This window comes from Nymphaea colorata, chromosome 3, assembly GCF_008831285.2.
Source record: "Nymphaea colorata isolate Beijing-Zhang1983 chromosome 3, ASM883128v2, whole genome shotgun sequence".
Classification (NCBI taxonomy): Eukaryota; Viridiplantae; Streptophyta; class Magnoliopsida; order Nymphaeales; family Nymphaeaceae; genus Nymphaea; species Nymphaea colorata.
The window spans coordinates 7,058,431-7,076,742 of NC_045140.1; the positions used below are offsets into that span (position 1 = coordinate 7,058,431).

Here is an 18,312-nt window from a genome sequence, read left to right on the forward strand (position 1 = left end):
ATATTTTTCTCATTCGGAAACTCCATCTGATTAGACCTATTCTTTAAATCTTACACTTAGGAAACAATGAGTTCCAAATCCCATTTTAAGCTTTAACACAATCTAAATATAATAAAAAGCAGGGATCTATATCCAATCATGGACACAACTTTGATTTCTCTTAGTCTAATCTTGCAAAAAAAAAAAAAAAGATATGGATCCAATTACCAATCAGATTTGGATTTCCGATGCAGACCTGCTGGGGGAAAACCGTCCCTCTCTTTTATTGAGAAAGAATCAAAGAATTGCAAAATATTCGACATGCAAAGCAACCAAAAGAGGAGGAAGCCAGATTTGGATCTAATTTGCAGTTTTTTTTAAAACCAGAGCCCGGTACCTGATTTGGGTTGTTAAGAAATCTTTTCAATCAACTTATCCAAATTTGGTCTTGTAAAGTAAATCCAGATATTAACGAATTAAAAAAAAAAAAAGAATGGTTGAATTCGATAAAAACTGAACCGGGCCCAAATTAGGTTGTGCATAGACTGACCAGGGCTTGGGCTCAGCATTGAGACTGAGCCGTCAGAGCCTACTCGAAATAGGCGTATAAAAGTTAAGAACTAAACTCAGTCAAAGGTTCATGACCTAACCTAAGTTAATGGCTGAAGGAGTCAGATTAAACCCTGTCAAGAAACGTTCAGAGACCCGAACTTGTTTCGAAGGGGGTTGGTGCAACGGCTGGAACTCGTAGTTCATAGGTGGCTTGTCACTAGTTCTAATAGCTCACTTATGTTAATGAAGTTGAACCAAGCAAGGGAGACTTCAATTAAACTCCACATATAACTTTTGAAATATATGAACCTTAAATATAGAATATTTGTTTAAAACTAGATCCCGTCATCTATTTACTTAAATCTGAATCTGATTGGATCTCATCTTTTAAATCCAAAATTTCTTAATTCGACATCAAATTCTTTTCATGTCATACTTTTTTACAGCAGTTTAAGATCTATTAACATCTCCATTTTCTAGCAACAAGAAGAAAAAAAACACAAATTTTGCGTAGTAAAGCTCAAATCCATACCGTTTGCTTTCTTTGTGAAAAACAAAAGTTGCTCTACTCGATTTGTCATGCTCTCGAGCACGTGTGAAGCAAAGCCTCACAGGTGTGGCGTGAGCCACATAAAAGGAAGGAAGGGAGGAGGGCCAGGGCGCCTGCCTTCTCGCCTTCCTGCTCGTCGGCTCGTTTGACGCGAGTTGCGGCCTCAGTCCCTGCCGAGGGAATCTGGTTTTACAGGCCCAATCAGCAGAGCGCCACCGATTGATCCTCTCTTTTGCGGCTTTTCTCCTCCTCCTCCACCTCCATCTCCCCATCTTCAACCAGAAGACATCCCTTTTTGCTGTCCCCACTGCAACATGAAAATAAAAAAATAAGCCCACAAGGGGAGACCTCCTTCGTCCCTCCTCTCATAGCCCACGTTTCCCACTCCCATCTCTCATTCCTTGTCCGCTTGCTTTGCTCTCAACCACATTCTAAGGCTGCCATTGTGGCCGTTTAGCCCAAGAAGCAACGCGTATTTGTTCTTTTGTTTTTCCCTTTTTTGTAGTATTGGTGGTTTCTGTAGTTGAGGCCATGGCCGTTGGAGTCTTTGTACACCTGCTGCTGGTGCTGCTTGCTGCATCTGTTGTCAACCATGGAAGCTGCTCTCCTGTGAGTTCTAGATGTTTGATTTGAACTTTGTGTGTGTTTTTGCTTGGATGGGTGCTCTCTCTCTCTCTCTCTCTCTCTCTCTCTCTCTCTCTTAGTGAAATTGCTGGTTGTTTTGGTAAATAGTGACGAGCATATGAGGATTTGATGTTGCTTTTGCTTTTCTTGTTTGGCTTTATTGGGTTGTCCTTTTCTTTTTCTCTTCTTTTCTTCCATTTTTTTTCTTCTTGTCGGTGTCAGTGGGAACTTGTGGGCTGATGGTGATTTGGGGCCAGATTTTGATTATGGTTTTGTGAGAGTGGCTTTTGTTTCCCTTGCCTTGTAGCTTGAAGATGATTGAATGTCGATTAATTCTTGATTGAGGAAGCCATTGCTTGTACTTTTTGTTACCAGGAACATTTTGCTTTCTCTGAAATCAGAATTGGGTCTCCGATAAAGCAATGATGGGCTCTTGAAATTGTTTTTTTTTTCTTTTTCTTTTTGGGATGTTTGTTGGGGTCAGCACATTGGTGGGGATTTTTTTTACTCTCCCTCTTATCTTTACCTTGAGTGGAGTTTGCCTTTTGTGGTGTACTGCCCTTGAATCTGAACAAAATTTGACAAATTCTGTCGTGTTTAAGGTGGATTCAAATGTCTCATCAACCCTTGTACCAATTGGAGGACAAGTAATAAGACCATTTTTCAACGAAAGCAGGAGGCGACTTGGGAGTTTTCAGATTTGTGCACTCTGTACATGCTGTGATGGGCCAAGGCGCCTCTGTTTAGTGTCTCCTTGCTGCTACGCGATTACCTGCAACATCCCCAACAGACCATTTGGGTTCTGTTCTTTCGTCCCCAAAACCTGTAACTGCTTCGGATGCAGTCTTTGATCTCAACTCCCCCTCTTTCTTCTCCCTTTTGATCTTGGGAATTTGTGATGGTGTTGTTGTAAGGATCGATTGATGAAATCCTCTTTTTCGTCTTTGTTTGGTATTCATAAAGGGTTGGCATTGTGTTGCTGCAGTCTTAATACAAGATTTATTTCTTCTTGGCCTGGTTAATCACTCACTGTATTTATTGAATGTTTAATGTCGTTCTGATTTTGACAACAAAAAAGGAAAAAGAAAAGATATTATACTTCTGAGCTACAGTTCTTGGTCAAGGAGTGTGAAGACCCTCCCGTTTGCCTCCTGTGTTTTTCAAGTGTATTGGAAGCTTTTATTTGTTATTATTGCTTGCCTGTTCAGTGCGGAAGCATGTAAAAGGAAACTAAGGTGGGTGGCAGGTTGGTAGTTGGGTGTGGCATTAAAAACACTGAAGAGTTGCTTAACTGGCTGCAATTATTTGTGTGGTTGCCGTTGTTGTTACTTGTTAGATTGTAATTTTCCTCTGAAACTTTCTTTTTCTCTACCGCATGGATGTGTCGTAAGAGTGTGAAATGCAATCACTCGTCCACAGGAAAAAAAGAGGGATACAGACCATGAGTTGGTTTCCAAGGGTAGATTCTTGCAGAACATGGTAGGCCCGTGCCCGTATGGCCAAAGTTTTTGAGAGAGAGGATCTGTCTTCTCTCTTCGCTTGTTATTCTTTGTTTCTATGAGATCTCCTCCCACAGATTCTGGGGTTCTTGTGATGACGGCGTATTTGTCTTAGATGTGATGGCCAATGATACAGATAGTGGTATACTTGGTACCCTGTTGTTTTACTGAAAAGGACGACTGGCATAAGTGGTATCTTATGTGGCTTAAAAATTAAGGACATCTGCCGGGACTTATCGGAGACCATATTGCACCTTACCAATTTGCTGGTTACAGTAGTTTGTAAATTGGACATAGATGTACAATAGTATTGTTTATTAAAAAGAAAAGATATATATATTGTTCATTAGAAGATGTGGCCCACTATTTCAAGTTATCTACTGCACTGCTCTGAGGACGTATGCATCTCACTGATTCAATGTTATATTAATTTCGTGGGACAAGGATGTGCAGTTGAGTGCCCACTTATCTTGATTTTCGGTGAGGGGAAACTTTTCTTTTGAGGGAATTCCCACTAACGAATGTAATTTTTTATTAATTTTTATTTTGGCAACTTTAGCAGTATGCTCCAACTGACCATTAAAATTCTGTGTGTGTGTGTGTGTACAAGAGAGAGAGAGAGAGAGAGAGAGAGAGAGGTGGGGTTGTTAAAGGTGCTAGCGGCAGTGGTATTTAAAATTTCTATTGTTCATTTGGGGCTCAAATTTATTGCCTTACTGGTTCTGCTTGCTGGCAGGCAGTGGCATCTTAATATTCGGGAAAAATGAGCCACAGTATTGTCAAACTGAATTGAATCTGCCCATGTGAATCTGGTGACAATGCCAGTTTCGGCGCCTGTAAGTGGTGACATCAAACCACTCTCTCTTTGCCTTATGAAAGCGTCGTTTCCTCAACAGATGTAAACGACAAAGAGTTTGATGGTTACATCTTGTAACAAAGGCTGCTACTGCAGTGGCATTTACCGAGTTCTAACGCCTTCTGTTTCACACCCAAAGGCTTTTCCATCACTTGGACACTATGAAGGGATAAAATTGCAGAAACATGCCTTCCTCTGTTCTTTGATGACCAAATGGAGACACAAGTCCTTGCTGAGATCGCGCTTGAAATCCATTGACAAGTAGTTTCAATCTACCGTCTGGGTATCCCATGCACACTCTGCTACCAAAATGCTCCTCAATCTGGATCCTGCACCGTGAAATTGACTATGGTGCTGTAATTACGGCAATTAGGTCGTGCGTTTTCGAAAATGGATTTCTGTAAAAGACCAACTAGTTGGAACTCTTTAAATTTCTAATTCTAATGCAATTCACATAAGTTAAACAAGTTTTTCCCTGTGAGTTTGCTTCTAATTGCACACGTATGCTGCTTCCAGGAGTGCATCACATCACAAGCCTACTCAGGGGGAAAGTCTCATGGATTTCCAGGATATACACTTGGATATCCCAGAATTTCAGATACACAAGCAAACATAGGTATCCCTGACTCAGATATAAAACAAGCAAGGATATGCAATGCAGTTGCTGGCCTTCAAGAGAACAAACATAATAATAATGCACATTAAATTGGCCGATAAAGCACTAAAACTTGTTGCATTCCACTTTACTGACAATAAAGCAAGCCCCTTGCTTTGGTCATGGAGTTTTCATGACGTCTAGCTCTGTGAACTCAGACCAATGCGATTTCTCAACTTGGCTCTCTGTCTATGGAGTGCCTCAACATCAAGCGACTAGTAAATGTTTACTTGAGAGCTGAACTGATTTAAAGATCATGATCTTTGGCACCGTCCCTAGATGAGGAAGTGCCTCCAAAAAGTCCAAAGCTTGCTCGTCGTTTTCGTAGAATCTTCTAGAGCCCTCCCTATGCTAAATTTCCTTGACATGTTCTATACAGATATGAGGAACAACTAGCTCCCGTGATAACCGTTCGGAAATTTGGTTTCTGCAATGGCAAACTTAAGCTTTTGGCAACAGCAATGATTAAGCATTCCTAATTTTGCCGCAACCTAAAGGCATTGTGAATCGTTTGGTATAACTGACAATAGTCAATGCAATTAACAGCGCCATTCATGAGATCTGTGTACAAGGTGATCAGTAAAATGAGAGGTAAAGTGATCATCCCAGAGTTACTCAAACCCTTGGATCTGATAAAGATGCTGATGGTTCATTTAGGATCCCAAAATTTTGCAACAAAGAAGCATCTACTGTACATAGTTTATGAAATCAGGAACGCTGAGGAGCAAGGCTCTGAACGGTTATTAGAAAAGAATGAAATGACGTTTGAAGAAGAAAATATTGCCATGTCAAATCGAGAACCAGCGGTCAAGGACATGAAAGCACATATAAGGATCACATTCCTCCTCAACACAATGCCCAACGGCATCATGGACACGCGACGGATCATTGAAATATTTTGCCATCAATTTTTACGCCTTTTATCACAAGGGGATGCAGATTAAGTGGGGGTGGACATGAAAGCACTCAGTAAAGATCACATTCCTCCAAAGGTGCCAAGCAGAAACACGGAAGGACACATGACGTGACCGACAATTAGAATGTTTTGACAACAATCTTTTACTACCTTCACAAAGTTATGCAGATTAAGTGGCAAAAGGACGTGAAACTACGTATATGATAACAATAATGGGAATTGCAAATTAAAGTAGAAGATAAGATAATAAATATGGGAAATGCAATACTAAAGTAGAAGACAGCCAAACGCTTGACCAATGATAAAGCTCAAATTGACCCAACTGCTAAAAGAAGCCTTAATCTTGTGAATATCATGAATAAAAGTGGAAACAATTTCCACCTGCCACACCTCCCTTTCTGTTGCTGGGTGTCTATTCTGGTGAAGGACACTGTTGCTGCCTGGTACAAATCACAAAAAGAAAAGGAGCTTTCAATTGGAGACGTTATCCTAGACAACTGCTGAATGAACCACATGCATGCTGCCAGGCTTTACTGTTCAAACCATTATCATAAAGTCACTATTGAGTGAACCGGAACTTTCCTCTTATCCCAATAAAGCCACAAGCAAGAGCTTCAAAAATAGCCTACGTTTCTTACAACTGCTGAAGGTGGCTCCCCAGTATCACTTTCTTTACTCAAGAATACCAATCTACCTGTACATCAATCCACTGACTGTCAAAATGAAGCATGACTTCCAAGTACTAATTAAATGTAACCAAATATAGCAGATATTCATAAGTGCAATTGTGCAACCCAGCAAGCCAGGGGCAACAGTACATAACTACATATCAACCTGGGGATGAGGTCACTAGCGAGTGGTCATGAATCTACATAATATGGTGTTGAAGGTGATTGCACGAAATGCTGGAAACGTCACACAAAAGTTTGGCAGCCTGCCAGGCGACTGCAATAACAGTGCACCTTCTAATGTCACAAAGTTTCAGTTCTAATTTATTATGACAGTAGGAGGACTTACACTAATCATACATTTCCATGTTTCAGCAGAAAAGGACAAGCCTGACGATATAAAAGCCACTCTTACTAAAACATTTCTCTAACAAAAGTGTAAAGTCGAATATCAAATGACTTAAAGTTATAACTACACCACATGAACCTACAGCACAGTTTCTAATAGATATCTAAGGTATCCAGGCTACCAATCACAAGGTCTACAATTATGAAGACCTATGTCACATGGGTACAGATTGTGGGTTCGGGTATGGGTGCCGGTTTAGGCACAGGTGCAGACCAAGTTAAAAAATCATGGGTACAGGGATACGTGTATATATATTTATACACAAATAGGCTGGAAAATTACATTCATTAAGATTTCCAGAAATAGCACAGCCCATCGGAAAAAGTCGCCGACTCGCCAGACGGTGGAGAAGTCCAATGCCGCACAAGGAACCCAACAAAGAACAGCAGCCTTCATCTGAACGAAGACTGTTGTTCACCATAGTAAAGACAGTAAAAAAAAAAAAAAAAGACTTAATTTTTTGACTGAAATGGACTCTGCCTAAGTTGACCGAGTCCAGATTTGGATGGATACAGGCTTGGGCATGTAGACCATAGCCGACATTGCTTGGACTGTGTCCGGGCTGTGTCCAAGACTGTACCCATACCCAAACCCATGTCAACAAGGGTCACTGCTTAAACAGACGTACCATGTTTCATCGATGAAGACTAATCCCTCTTAACCTGAGAAAATTTATTCACAGATATTTAAGCTGCATAAAGAAAACATCACATACATGGCTATATAACATGGAGTAAAGAAAATAAGTAACTGCCTTAACAGATTGCACCACAGTGGAGCCATACCAAATATGCTGCTATGTGAATGACAGTATGCAAGGGATCTTCAAAAAGTTGCTTTTAGAAATTCCACGTACTCGCTATATTTTCCTATCGGGTGTGTAGTTCACCATATACTTGTTATATAGCATCTATGAGCCAATTTGAATGATTTTGTATATAAGAACTTTGATAAACAAAGTTCCTTTACTAAATAATATACCATGTACTTTAAGTACAAAACAGAAAAAAAAAGCAAGTCAATCTAAGTATGCCATTTCTGAATCTGGATTTCAGAATCTGTGAAAGTGCTTGGAAATGACAAGAGTTGACAATCCAATAAACCAAGGAGCCAGGATCATATGAGACCCTTTGAGACGAAACAATGGTCTATCCAAAGCCATAGCAGAAACTCAAAGTCTTACCCTAAATGAATATATTCCCATTGATTACGATGTTTGGTTGTATATTTCCTACATAGTACATACACATACAAGAAGTCATATTAAATCACCTGCAAATAGTTTTGCAGTTCAGATTAAACCGTGGTATGTGAATTTTTTTTTAGTACCATCAGCATGCATATCAACAGCAGCTTCAGAACTCTAGCTAGTGCAGCATAAGAAAGGAACTATGAACATGAGAACAATTTGACTGTTAAAACATTCTTTTCGCTCTACACATCTATTCAAAGCAACAACATGAAAGCTCTACATTTTGGCATGTCATCTCCAGCAAATAGCAAGCTCATCCCTTGCCTTTCCTCCAGCAAGTAGCAAGCCCATACTTTGCCTTTAACCATTCGATCACATCTGATGTTGTTAATCCCTGTTTCCATTCTACTTAAATAAAAAACATAATCTTCATGTTTATCTGGGTACAATTAGTCACTATACGACATCAGTGTTCATCTTTTCAGTTGTACCAAATATTCGCCATAGAATATTTATGTTTGCCAGTTTCCCAATATTTTTCTCACTGATACTTAGCATTTCAGTCTTCAATGATACACATTCTATCAGTGTGAAGACCCCATGCTTGAGCAAGTCAAAACGTCCTTTTAGACCACAAAAAAGAAAATAAACTTCCTAGAACTTTTGAGACCAAAAAGAAAACTTTCTTTTCATTTGCAAAAGAGAGCAGCAAAAGTCACTAGAATATATTAACAAAAAAATGGGAATATAGGAGTTGAAAATTTTGAAATGCAAATTTATAGATGTTGATATAAGATATCACTTACCTCTTAAAAATAGCTCATCCTCAGATAGTCATCTGAAGAGAGGCAATGCAAAGGAGATAAGGGGCATCAGAGAGCAGCATCAATACTCACGGTAATAAGTGAAACCAGGTACAGACTTCAGACTTCAAATGACTAATCAGACATTTTTTTTAGGACCAAAATGGTTTATCAACAGAATTACGACTACCAATTTATAAAGGAAGTAATAAAGTCTACAAATGGTTTTTTACTGATTAGCCAACATAGTCAAGAACACAAACATGCATGAGTTTGCACTCGACTATGCGTACCAAGAAGAGAATGATCACAATTTCTAAATCGAGCACAAGAATATGAACACAGATAGAATAGCCATGGGGTATGCACCAAAATCAGAGAGGAAAATCTGGAATATAGAAAATGAATGTTAAACTTGATAATTCATGGAAGAAGAAAGAAACGTCACCTACTTGATAAAATAAGATAAGATTAACATCCAGAAAAAAATGTGGTCAGAGTAAGCATTCGTAATAAAACTTTTCTCTACAAGAAACTCCAGAGTGTGGAAGAAATAGAATCAAAGCGAAAACAGTTGTCACCTATGAATCTATTGATAATGACATAAGTTAGCTTTGGCCATGACCATTTCGCAGATACTTATCCATGTTTAGGATTCCATGAGAGCTCTACATGCAGACAAAAACTAAAACAAATTGGGAGAACAAAGCGAAGCGAAGATCATACCATCCGCACGAATGGCAATTTCTCGCAGACGCCTGGGAAGACCCGTTATGGGATCAGTAAACACCTTAGTCTCCAAATTCCCTTCAATATACAGAATTGACCTACAAAAAGAAAAATTCTCATCTTCCAGAAGGTCCAACGACTCCTAATCAAGCAAAAAGTGAGATAAGTCCAAAAGTTCCAAAACGCGCGATCAAGATGTTTGAAGGAGAACCGGAACGGGCGGAGCTGACCCTAATTTCACGTGCTCCATTGCGACTCTGCCCAATGGCTCCGGGTAGATGCAGGTACGGTGCCACTGCACCGCACATCGCCCCGCGTATTCCTTTGGATCTTCATTATCAAATGGCCGGCGATTGTTTCTGATCCCTCCCGTTCCAACCGAGAAAAGAGTCACTGTCCGCCCGTTCTTCAGCTTCTTCTGCACCGGCGACTGCCCAACCTGCCCCACCAAGATCGCCTGCCATTCCCACCATCTGTGAACCCTAAGCATTCCTCACAGAAAAAGGGAAAATACAAAGCCTCCCATGGATGAAAGTACCTTGTAGATACCGGCGTCCATGCCGTTGTCGAGAAGGTAAGGAAACCCCCTTTGGTTCAAACCAGTGGTGGGCGGAGAAGGGGACGCTGATTGTTCCTCGATGGCGTTTTCCGGGACGTCGGAGTCACTTTCCGAAGAGTCCGATGATGAGCCGCTTCTTTCCTCGGTTTCTTCATCGCCGGAACGAGAAGTGCAGAGATTCCGCCAATGCGACGCAGGACGCGTCGACCACTCTGGAAACCAACCGCCATCAACAGTAACCCTTTTAGGGGTAGAGAGGGAGAAAGATGACAGGGTTACCTGAGATTCTGAAGAGGGAACGGGTCAGACGAGACAGTGTAGTGAAGGACGCCATGGCCTCTCCCTTGCTCGCGCTCTCTCACTCCCTCTCGTGCTTAAACCCTTCCAAAACCCTCCAAGACGGTCGTTTTCGTGTCGTATCGGCCCTTTAGAAAGAAGTATTTTTTATTTTATTTAACTTTTTAAAAATAGTTCTTAAATTATTTCTCAAATAAAATGACACATGGCATCCACAATTATTTGCTTTGATTGTATAAATGATTTCTACGCAGTTATCTGATAAAAAATCGTGCACTTAACCGTATGTTTTAGAATTTTCTTAAATGCAAATTGTAACAAAACAATAGATAAGAGTTGAATACTTTGAATGAAGTCTTGAAATTAGAGAAGAGAAGATCTTATGCTTGGTTAGTTTGGTAGACTTTTCATGTCTGTTCTAGACAGGCATGTGGGGGCAGAAGGACGGAGGGAAGGGGTGGCAAGTAAGGCCGTTGGCCCTTTATTAGATTTTAAAAACTTTAAAATTTTATATATAAATCAAAAAAATTTAGTTGAATATATATATATATATATATATATATTGACAATTTATATTTGGGCCTCCTTTAAAATTTTGAAACTACAGTTTTAAATTTCTAACATGTTCAAAATATAATTTTTCAAACTTTTTATATGTTAAACTAAAATTTTGATGGAAATATAATTTTTCAAACTTTTTATACGTTAAACTAAACTTTTTAAAATTTACAAATAAACTTTTGATTTTCTAAAAATCTAAAGAAGGGCCAACAAACGTATGTATGCCGACTGAAAGAGGGATGTGGATGTTTGCTTCAGTTACAGGAACTGCTTAATAGCCATAGAGACCCCATCGCATGTATATGCCATGAGAAGCACAATAGATAGAAGTGGCTTTTGGCTTTCACCCTAACAGCTAATGTTGTAGGATGTTCAATGAGTTCATTTATGCTGCAATCTGAAGGAGATGGCAAACCCAAATTGAAAATATACATGATATAAGGAAAATGCAAATTGGATTGAGCTTTTGTACGTAAGGTGTGAGAGGAGGCTAATGAGTTCAGGTTCCATATGGAGGCCTTCCCTGGACAGGCATTTGGTCATAAAGCAATAGCGCTGGAGATTTTTAAGCAGCACTTAGGAGATCAGCATAGTCGCGGATTTTGGGTTTGGTGTAGCGTATATAATGGCACCAGAGGCTAAAAAGGTTGAGAAAACAAGTGGAGAAGAAGCTATAGGGGCTGCCCAACGATAAGACTGCTAATCAAACTTTGTTATGTTGAGAAAAAGGCTCTAGGATTGAAATAAAACATTTTTTGCAAGATTTTCAACAGAATTTAGCTGCTTTTCAAAAAGCTTGAAGAAATTGAGCGAGACATTGAGGAGTAAACAGATCAGATTTGCAAAAAGCTTGACATGATAAGGATCTTGTGGAGAAATAAGGCTGAGATAGATCACTTTGTTGGGGATACAAAAATGCTCCTATCTTCAAGTAGTTGCGAAAGCTAAATTTAAGAAGAGTAGAATTGAAAAGCTGGAAGTGGTGGCAGATGTTCTGATAAAGTGGACGATATGCTGCTGGTTGCATCTCAATACATTGACCTTCTTTTAAGTAATAATGAGTCCATAGGCATACTCTTTGACAAGATGGCTAGGGGACCAATGGCAAGATATCAAGAAAACAATGTGATGTTTAAGGTGGTTTCCAATGGAGAAGTTAAAAATGCAATTTTCACTTTAGACTAGGAAAATGTTGCAGGACCTTTGCAGGACCTGATGGTTTCCTTAATTTTTTCTTTCCAGCACATTGTAAATGTGATTGGCTTGGAAGTTTTCGATGCTATCAACAACTTCTTTAGCTAAGGCAGCCTTGTGAACAATATAAACAACAATAGCATCTTGCTTTTGGAGGGGTGGAAAAATGCAGGATTTTCATCCAAGTACTATATGCCATCGTATATACCAAATCATCTCAAAAATCATGGTGCTTGGAATAAGTGAAATCCTAATTAGAATAATGGATGGAAACCAATGGGCCTTGTGAAAAGATAAACTCATCCATGACTAATTTTTTATGTCTCAAAAGCTTATAGATTGGTTCAGCAAAGGAAAGCAAGAAGTGGCTTGCTTAAATATAGGTCTCTCAAAAGCATACAATCACATGTCTTGGAAATTCCTTGAAGCTAGTATGTTTGAGCTGGGATGCCATGAAGCATGGACTAAAAGAATAATGAAATGTGTGAGCTTAGCCTCCTATTCTATCCTAATTAATGGGGAAGAAAGTAGAACATGTAAAGATCAGACGGTATAAAGCAAGGCCCCCCTCTTTCCCTACTTACTCATAATTGTTATGGAAGCTATTACCAGGCTTCAAATGAAGCTTAAACTTGAGATAGAAAAATAAAGACCCCTAGAGTTCCCAATGATCAAAAGTGTGAAAGAATCATAATATATTCAAATGATACAATCGTAAGTCTTGAAAAAGTCTCAAGTGCAGTAAAGAATTCTAGCAAAATATGGAGAAGAAAGTAGGCTTAAAAGCTAACAAAGCTAATTCTCAACTAGTAAGTGTTGCTACCACAAAAGCAAAGACCAATGAGTTAGCTAAGTTGCTGGAATGGGGTACAACATATTTGAGAAGGATGTACCTAAGATTGCCCCTACCCATGGGGAATATAATGGAGAATGGTTCCTCTACCAGTGAGATTTGGAAAAAAAAAAAACTAAATGCTTGTAAAACATATCTTCTTTCATACAATGGTAGATTATGTTTGATAAAATAACATAACCTTTCTTGCCAATTTCTAAACAGAAGCTATCATGTTTCCTTATTTAGTCAAGAAAAAAAAAGAAAGGAAGGCGCCGAAGTTCTTATGCCAAAGGAGACATATGGTAAGAAGAAACAACTGTTGTCTTCAGAGACATCTAATATCATTGGAAAGAAGAAACAACATTTTATAGCTTGGAAATTTTTATATAGACCTAAAGAATGGTAGAGTTGGCATTAGACCATTGGAGAAGTGAAATCATGCATTACTTCTCAGTAGATTTTGTCACTTAATAAACACCAACACAATGGTTTAGTAGTGGATGCAAAAACATGTTTATGCAAAGGGAGGTAACTATGGTAATTTAGAAAGTTGTGGAATGGGTCATAGGGCTGGCATAGCCTTGGATGGCTGGTCCTTGGTTAAAGAAAATGAAGTGGAAGGTGAAAAGAGGAGACAAGATTAGATTTGGCTAGACCATTGGTATTGGCCTGCTCTTATTGACCTACTAGGACACAAAGGCTGCAAGCAAGTCTATCTGAATATCAACTTGTTAATTTGGTGCAACCTAAAAGAAAGCACTACCCTGATCTGACTAGTGTACTATAACCAATTCAACGGCTGCAAAATATGTCATTCAGTGTTGAGCTGGATATATTGGAATGGGACGACACAACTGTCAAAAAACTACATGTATGAGATCTACTCATGGTCCCTATTAAGGAGCTTTAAAAAATGGAGAGAAGACATATGGTATGATAAGGCACCATCGAGAGCATGTTGATGTCTACATAGTTTGTCATGCAAGGCTGCCAACAGTGGATAGAATTTAGAAGTAGAGGGTGAGTTTGGCTAATTGGTGTTGGGTATGGAAGTAACAAGAAATAACCACCATGTGTTAGTCATCTGTAAAAAAGCAGTTATAGTGTGACACTACATTATCATAGTTTGGGAGAAGTAGGATCCCATGGATGGGGATGAGAGAAGAAATTAAAGCCTAGCTAAAGACTAAATTTAAAAAAATGATCGATGATGGCAAATTACTTTCCATGTAGTATACTATAAACTATGGTGAATTAGAAACCTATATAATGACTCAAGGTAATAAAGGGAATATGGATGTAAAATCAATTATCATGCTTGTATGATAGAGTTGTCAATATAGTAATAGTGTTACAAAGAAATGTAGAGTTGAGTGATAGCTGTTTATATGTATCGTGTATTCTGGCAATGTTGTTAAATGCATTTATGTGAAGCGATGCACTAAACATGTGAAGTGATGCATAATGTTGCATAAGCATCAACACAAAAAAATGACAAGTATATAATATCAACAAAAATAATGTCAAAAGTGAAAAACAATAATCAAAATAAATAAATGAACATACTTATATGAACAATTAAATTTTGAAAAATCAGTGATCTTATAGTATTTAGCTTTTAAGACAAGTAATGTTTTTAACGCAAAACATAAACAACATCCATCATCAATGTCAAACAAATGAAACCAACAATTAATGTGCACAAGAGATGATGGACCTTAACCACAAAAACAACTTCATGAGCCTACATTCTCAAAAAAAAAACATGACTTGATTATTTGCTTGTTGTTTCTTGATTAACATGGTAAACTTTTGGCTTGGAGTAATTCTTGTTTTGTGGCAAATCTTGGAATCTTGATTTGCAGCTTGAGGTGGTCATTCTCCCACATCTTAGCAGTCGTTCAAGTGTATGAACTTTGATTTTGATATGTACCTATGTGCATGTGCACTTCAATACTTGGTCTTTGTAGTATGGTGGTTCACTTAACCATTTCATCAAGCACGTGAGGTAAAGATGAGAAAATTTGGAACAAAATTCCCAGCACCACTGATCACAAAAAGTCAATATCAAAAACATCAAACTTCCCAAGACACCATGATCAACAAGGTAAATCTCAATGGCAAACATTGTAAAAGCAGTCAGTTATAACATTAAAAGGAAACACGTCTCGATTACATTAAGAAAAGAAGAAGAGATGAATGGGTGTGCCTTTAGAATACGATTGAGATCAAGCAGGATGGGCATATAGGAAGAGGAGGAACATGAAGAACCTACATAGTTCTTCTACTTGATCAACTTGTAGATCAAGATGCAGATCCTGATTGCATGACAGCTAGCTGGCAATGGTGGCTGAGTGGTAATGATGGAAGATTTCACAAACAACCGGCCATGAAATTTTGAGGCAATATGAGAGAAAGGAAGAAACCTCTTAACATTGAAGAAAAGAGAAACCTAATAATGTTGAAGTCATGAAAATAATGATGAACGTATGTAAAAATAAAATAAAATTAAAAACATTTGTGGTTGATGCGTGCGCATCAGGCATGAACCATGTGCATGGTGATGCACATACAACAAGGTGAGGATGCATCAAACCCCCTTTTTAGTGTGTTTAGGGGGTTAATGCGGTAGATGTGCAAGCATCACAAGTGATGCATGTGCATCTAATAGAACTGGTTCTAGCAATTACAGAATTCTAGCAGTTTAATTTGCTTGCAATTGTGGTTTATTTGAATGATATAAGGAGATATGTGGGAGTTGTTCTAAGACTAGAGGGGAATGACATGTTTCATTTGATAATAAGGATAATAACAATAGGGGTAGGAATGCTACTAAACTTGAATTGATGAAAATGGACTGTAGAGACAAAGGAATTTTTTGTGTCAGTTATTTCGAACCATAAGAGACGGAAAAGCACACTTAAAAGAATGCTCATAGGTAGAGAAATTGCCATCCTAAGTGGCATTAGATTGGTAAATAAAATGATAGAATTAGAAAAGAACAAAACAGAAGGATATCCTTGTTCAGGTAGGAAGAGCCTTAAGAAACTACAAAGTTGCCGACTGTAGAAATGAATGTGGATAATTTATTTGTTTCAAGTTATATCCATTCTTTTAGGTCATTTTGTCTGGTTGTTTATTTCCAGCTATTGCATTGAGATTCTTTTTTCCTTGTAGCTCCTAGATTAGGTTGTTTTTTTCTTTTATGTTGGTCTTGCTGCACAATATATCATTTGTTGTTCTTTTCTGTAAAATATCATTTGTTGTTAATAAAAAGTAGGGAGGCTATCTCTCATCGCACTTTGATTAGAATTAAAATAATGTACATAAATTTATTATATATTTAAATAAAATAACACATTCATTTTTTATGTAGTTAATTTAAATTTTAAAATACAACATTTCTAAAGCAAACCTACCAGAGGCTATGGCTCTCTCCACTTTATTAGAAGAGGTGAGGTATTTACATTGAAAAAATCAGAAAGAAAAAAAAAAGGAGAAACATATAGAAAAGAACTTGAAAAGGAAACAACTTCAATGGCCGACACTACACTAGATATCCTCATGTTCGACAAAAACATATAAACCCAAGCAGACCTATTCAACAAGACTTCCTTCCTTCCAATTGAGTCCTCAAACATTTTAGCCACTCAATCTAATTAGAATTTTAGCAATTTCAACATTTAATGTACTCTCGAGTTCACTTTGTTGCACCCAGTCCATCTTTTCCAACGTTTTATGCTTGAAAACATCTCATACTTTACATAAGCGAACCTTATCCAAATCTTCATACATGAGCCACAATATGGTCGGACCATCCTTAAGTTGCGGGTGTTCAATTTCGAACATGACAATAAGGTTATAAAAATGGGTCAAGAATGATGTTAGACTCTACAATCTCCCTAAAAGTGAACATGAGGCTATATTAGAGTAGGCCTCTTTCTTTGCCTTCAACAGGCCAACCAGAGGGCAGTTGGATGCACTTTCTTGCTAAAATTTCAGCTTACCCTCAACGATATACCACCGAACTTCATATGCAACTTCCCCCTACTCTTGTCTAGAACCCTTGAAAAATCAATAAGTATTTCTTCTTCATAGAAGAAGTCCAAACGTGCTCTTTATAAGAAACTTTAAGAGCCAATTTACCAACATACTTAGCCCAAGTTCTTAGGGATTCCCATTATGTTCTCTAGAACAAGCCTACAACTATTCCTCCAAACAATAGGATGCATTTTCCAACTGTCTCTACCCTCCTTCTCCTAGGTACTTAGCTAGGAAAGAATGCAATCACTTATACAAGAGAGCTTGAAAACATAATTCCAAAATCCAATGGGTTCATAATAACAAATTTCAAATACAATTCACCTGCTATTAAGAGGAGGAAATCCTCCATTCAAGTCAATATCTTTCCACCTTAAAGACCAGTTCTTCATACCATTCCACTTTAAAATTACTTTGAAAGAGAAACAAACCTAGATATTTAATCTGAGTTTTTTAAAAGACCATCCAATTTTATTTGCAACATTTTCTTGCATTCTTTTCACTTAATGAAGATACATCAAGAATGATTTTGACTCATTAACATGCAAACCTAAATACATGGGCATTTCTTTCACCACCCTTTTGACCCTACTAATTGAGGCATAATGTCTCAGAAAAGAATTAAGTATCATCAATTAAGAAGAGCCTTCCAAAGAAAATCTTAGTAATAATATCCTATGCCTAAGAGATATCAATTTCTAAACACATTGATGGACTGTTTAACTCCTCCAAATAGTGCATTATCTCATTCCTAAAAAACATGTTATCATAAAAGGACTACCCGAGCAAAAAAAAAAAAAAACCATTCGTTCGTACCCTAAAATTCTTCGTATGCCTTCCTTCATCATGTCCACGATAAGCTTAGTGATGAACTTGTACAATGAGTTGTGGCAGTGGGCCCCAACCCCTTTCATTCCTAAGGTCCTCATGCATTTGACTGAAGAGCATTTTCGATCTATTCAGCTTCTTTACAATTTAGTTTATTGTAAAGAAATTGGTTACCACATTCACCACATTCCTATTGACCAAATCACAATGTTTTTTTGGTAAAAACCAGTAGCAAATCTACATTTTGGTGATTTGGTGGAGGGAAATGAGGTGGAGTGGTAGGCAATTTAGAGTCAAACATCGTGTTGGACCAGCCTCGTCAATTGCATGAAGGCACAAATGACCCATATAGGCTTGAAACCTGCCCGATAGCCAACCTGTTCAATTCTAAGCTAAGCCAAAAAATTAAGTGGATGGCAAGGTTAGGATGTATACACTACCCACACCCATCTAAACCCAACTCACCTATTTACCTTCTTCATCCAGTACACAATTTCCCTCATTATGACCTATACAAAATCCTGTGAGGTGCATGTAATCTGACAAAGAAGTTTTTCAACAGTGC

The 18,312-nt window shown here is 38.2% G+C and overlaps 2 protein-coding genes across 2 annotated transcripts; one reads left to right on the forward strand and one right to left on the reverse strand.

The window, feature by feature from the left end:
* The first annotated feature begins 1,161 nt into the window (after positions 1-1,161).
* LOC116249856 (uncharacterized) lies at positions 1,162-2,727 on the forward strand. The gene is made up of 2 exons (XM_031623158.2): positions 1,162-1,690; positions 2,308-2,727. Exons 1-2 carry the CDS (start codon positions 1,613-1,615, stop codon positions 2,554-2,556), a joined length of 327 nt encoding a protein of 108 aa, XP_031479018.1. The 5' UTR covers positions 1,162-1,612; the 3' UTR covers positions 2,557-2,727.
* Positions 2,728-5,846: 3,119 nt separating this feature from the next.
* On the reverse strand, positions 5,847-10,388 carry LOC116249693 (single-stranded DNA-binding protein, mitochondrial-like). The gene is made up of 5 exons (XM_031622896.2): positions 10,271-10,388; positions 9,971-10,203; positions 9,663-9,889; positions 9,430-9,530; positions 5,847-6,325 (listed from the first exon to the last, which is right to left on the reverse strand). Exons 1-5 carry the CDS (start codon positions 10,323-10,325, stop codon positions 6,246-6,248), a joined length of 696 nt encoding a protein of 231 aa, XP_031478756.1. The 5' UTR covers positions 10,326-10,388; the 3' UTR covers positions 5,847-6,245.
* Between the last annotated feature and the right edge of the window lie 7,924 nt (positions 10,389-18,312).

Excerpts from the sequence above, each read along its gene's own strand:
- LOC116249693 (XM_031622896.2), bottom strand. The coding sequence starts at position 10,325 with ATGGCGTCCTTCACTACACTGTCTCGTCTGACCCGTTCCCTCTTCAGA. Across the intron at positions 9,531-9,662 it reads ATGGAGCACGTGAAATTAGG|GTCAATTCTGTATATTGAAG; the intron begins GTCAGCTCCGCC and ends TTCTTTTTGTAG. Across the intron at positions 6,326-9,429 it reads AATTGCCATTCGTGCGGATG|GTAGATTGGTATTCTTGAGT; the intron begins GTATGATCTTCG and ends ATTGATGTACAG.
- LOC116249856 (XM_031623158.2), top strand. The coding sequence starts at position 1,613 with ATGGCCGTTGGAGTCTTTGTACACCTGCTGCTGGTGCTGCTTGCTGCA. Across the intron at positions 1,691-2,307 it reads ACCATGGAAGCTGCTCTCCT|GTGGATTCAAATGTCTCATC; the intron begins GTGAGTTCTAGA and ends GTCGTGTTTAAG.